We start from the raw sequence: 1,740 nt of genomic DNA on the forward strand, positions 1-1,740 counted from the left end.
GTTCCTCAACAATAGCTGCCCTCATTTACACTTCTCGGAATCACGGAGTGTCAGTGCAAAAAGTATTCATTACATTCCAAAATGTCTTTAAAAACCCTGGCAGGAAACTTAGTCTAAAAGGGAAATTCAACTTGCAGCATTACACTCAGTACTTAAAGTCGAAACTGTTAACGTGCACTCTTAAATATGAGGGGTCTCTTGGCGAATCAGTAGGTGCCTACCCCAAAGTGATTAAAGACCAAACAAACTCCCTGTCAACTAGGTTTCCCACATCTTGCACGACTTACTACTCAGCCGATTTAGACAGTTTGTTGAGAGCGATTACTAATGTGCACTATCGATTTTTCTTTCGTGTTCTGTAGTATACTTAATCGAAACTCGATATTCTGATCAATCATCCTAGAAGCGCTTCAAAGCTATTGTATGCTTCATTTTTGTGCAAAATGCCACATTCTTTCGTGGTACGCCAACTAATCCCAATCACAAACATGATGGAACGTCTGTTTAAGGTGAATTAACTGTATATCACTGTGTGTTTAGTTGTGAAGTCTCAGAATGCTATGTTTGGAAAGTGGCCTTGTTTTTTGTCTTACGCTATCACCTTCTACTTCTATTTTGATTTCATTCACAGTTACGAGGCCAGTACAAAACAATTCTCAAGAAAAATAAATACAGACTCTCTGTCCAAATGGGCTAGCTCCGAGTCAATTTTGCCAGACTGGTTCAAAGCTCAAGCAGTGGATTACTCAAGTCTACTACATGAATTGGAATACGACAAAGTTGGAGTCCCGCCCGACTACAGTAAACTCCCTGAGGTTCTTCCACACATTCGGTAACTTTTTCTTGCACATCGTCCTGTACTTTCTTGTTTGGCGCATCACGAATGTATCATTCCAGATGATTGTGAACGCAAAATATCCGCGTTGTGTCAATTTTTCCATGAAAATTCTTTCTCTGCTGCATTCAGTCAAAACACAAAATATTTTTGATACACGCAATAATTAGTTCTCTTATGTCAGCCTTATCAGGACGTCCTTGTCCTAGGTTCGATCGGAAAATTCTTGAAATATGCAATAGTCATTTCACTAACAGAGATTCTAGATGGGCCGAACCAAACGGGACTATCCTATGAGAAAATTCTCGTATGAAGGATCAGACAGACAGAGAAGTAGCTTATTACCTTTCATCAGCCAATGCAGAGGCCTTCTCAATTTTCGGAAAAGATGACTCAGTCACAGTGGTTTTCGGTTTTCAAACCTAGGCTGACTTACTACGTGGCGTGAAATCAGGATTGTAGACTGAAGAGGGCGTTTAATTGACCGTAAAATACAGCTAATCATAAAGCAACTAAACAACTAAACAACCGACCAATCCGAAGTTAACGCATTCCTTAGGCCCATTACCTTATTCGAAATGCATGGTTAGGTGGAATAGGTTGCCGGTTTGAAAGATCATTGGCACTATCTCGTATTTGAATGCAAGTAGCCAAAGCTGATAATCAGTGATCCGTGCCCGGATGCCAGAATAAGCGAACTCCCATGCATATTCAGATACCCCGTTCTCTTAAATCGTCTGTCAACAAATATAAGACACAAGTACGGTGCTTATTATCTTTTCGGTGTAAGATGAATTGCATTTCTGAAAGTTCAAAAACTCTTTAGGTGAAAAAGAGTTTCAGTAAGTATTCTTTTACCTGAGCTTCTCAGAAAAACGGTTGGCGGTATAATGATTCTCTGCTAC

At 39.9% G+C, this 1,740-nt stretch overlaps 1 protein-coding gene across 1 annotated transcript; it reads left to right on the top strand.

The window, feature by feature from the left end:
- Nucleotides 1–631: 631 nt before the first annotated feature.
- T265_15931 (hypothetical protein) lies at nt 632–835 on the top strand (the record flags this gene model as incomplete). Its single annotated transcript, XM_009179363.1, has 1 exon — nt 632–835. A coding segment is annotated over one exon (201 nt), but the record flags the coding sequence as incomplete, so codon positions are not given.
- Between the last annotated feature and the right edge of the window lie 905 nt (nt 836–1,740).

Source organism: Opisthorchis viverrini, assembly GCF_000715545.1.
Source record: "Opisthorchis viverrini unplaced genomic scaffold opera_v5_2077, whole genome shotgun sequence".
Lineage (NCBI taxonomy): Eukaryota > Metazoa > Platyhelminthes > Trematoda > Opisthorchiida > Opisthorchiidae > Opisthorchis > Opisthorchis viverrini.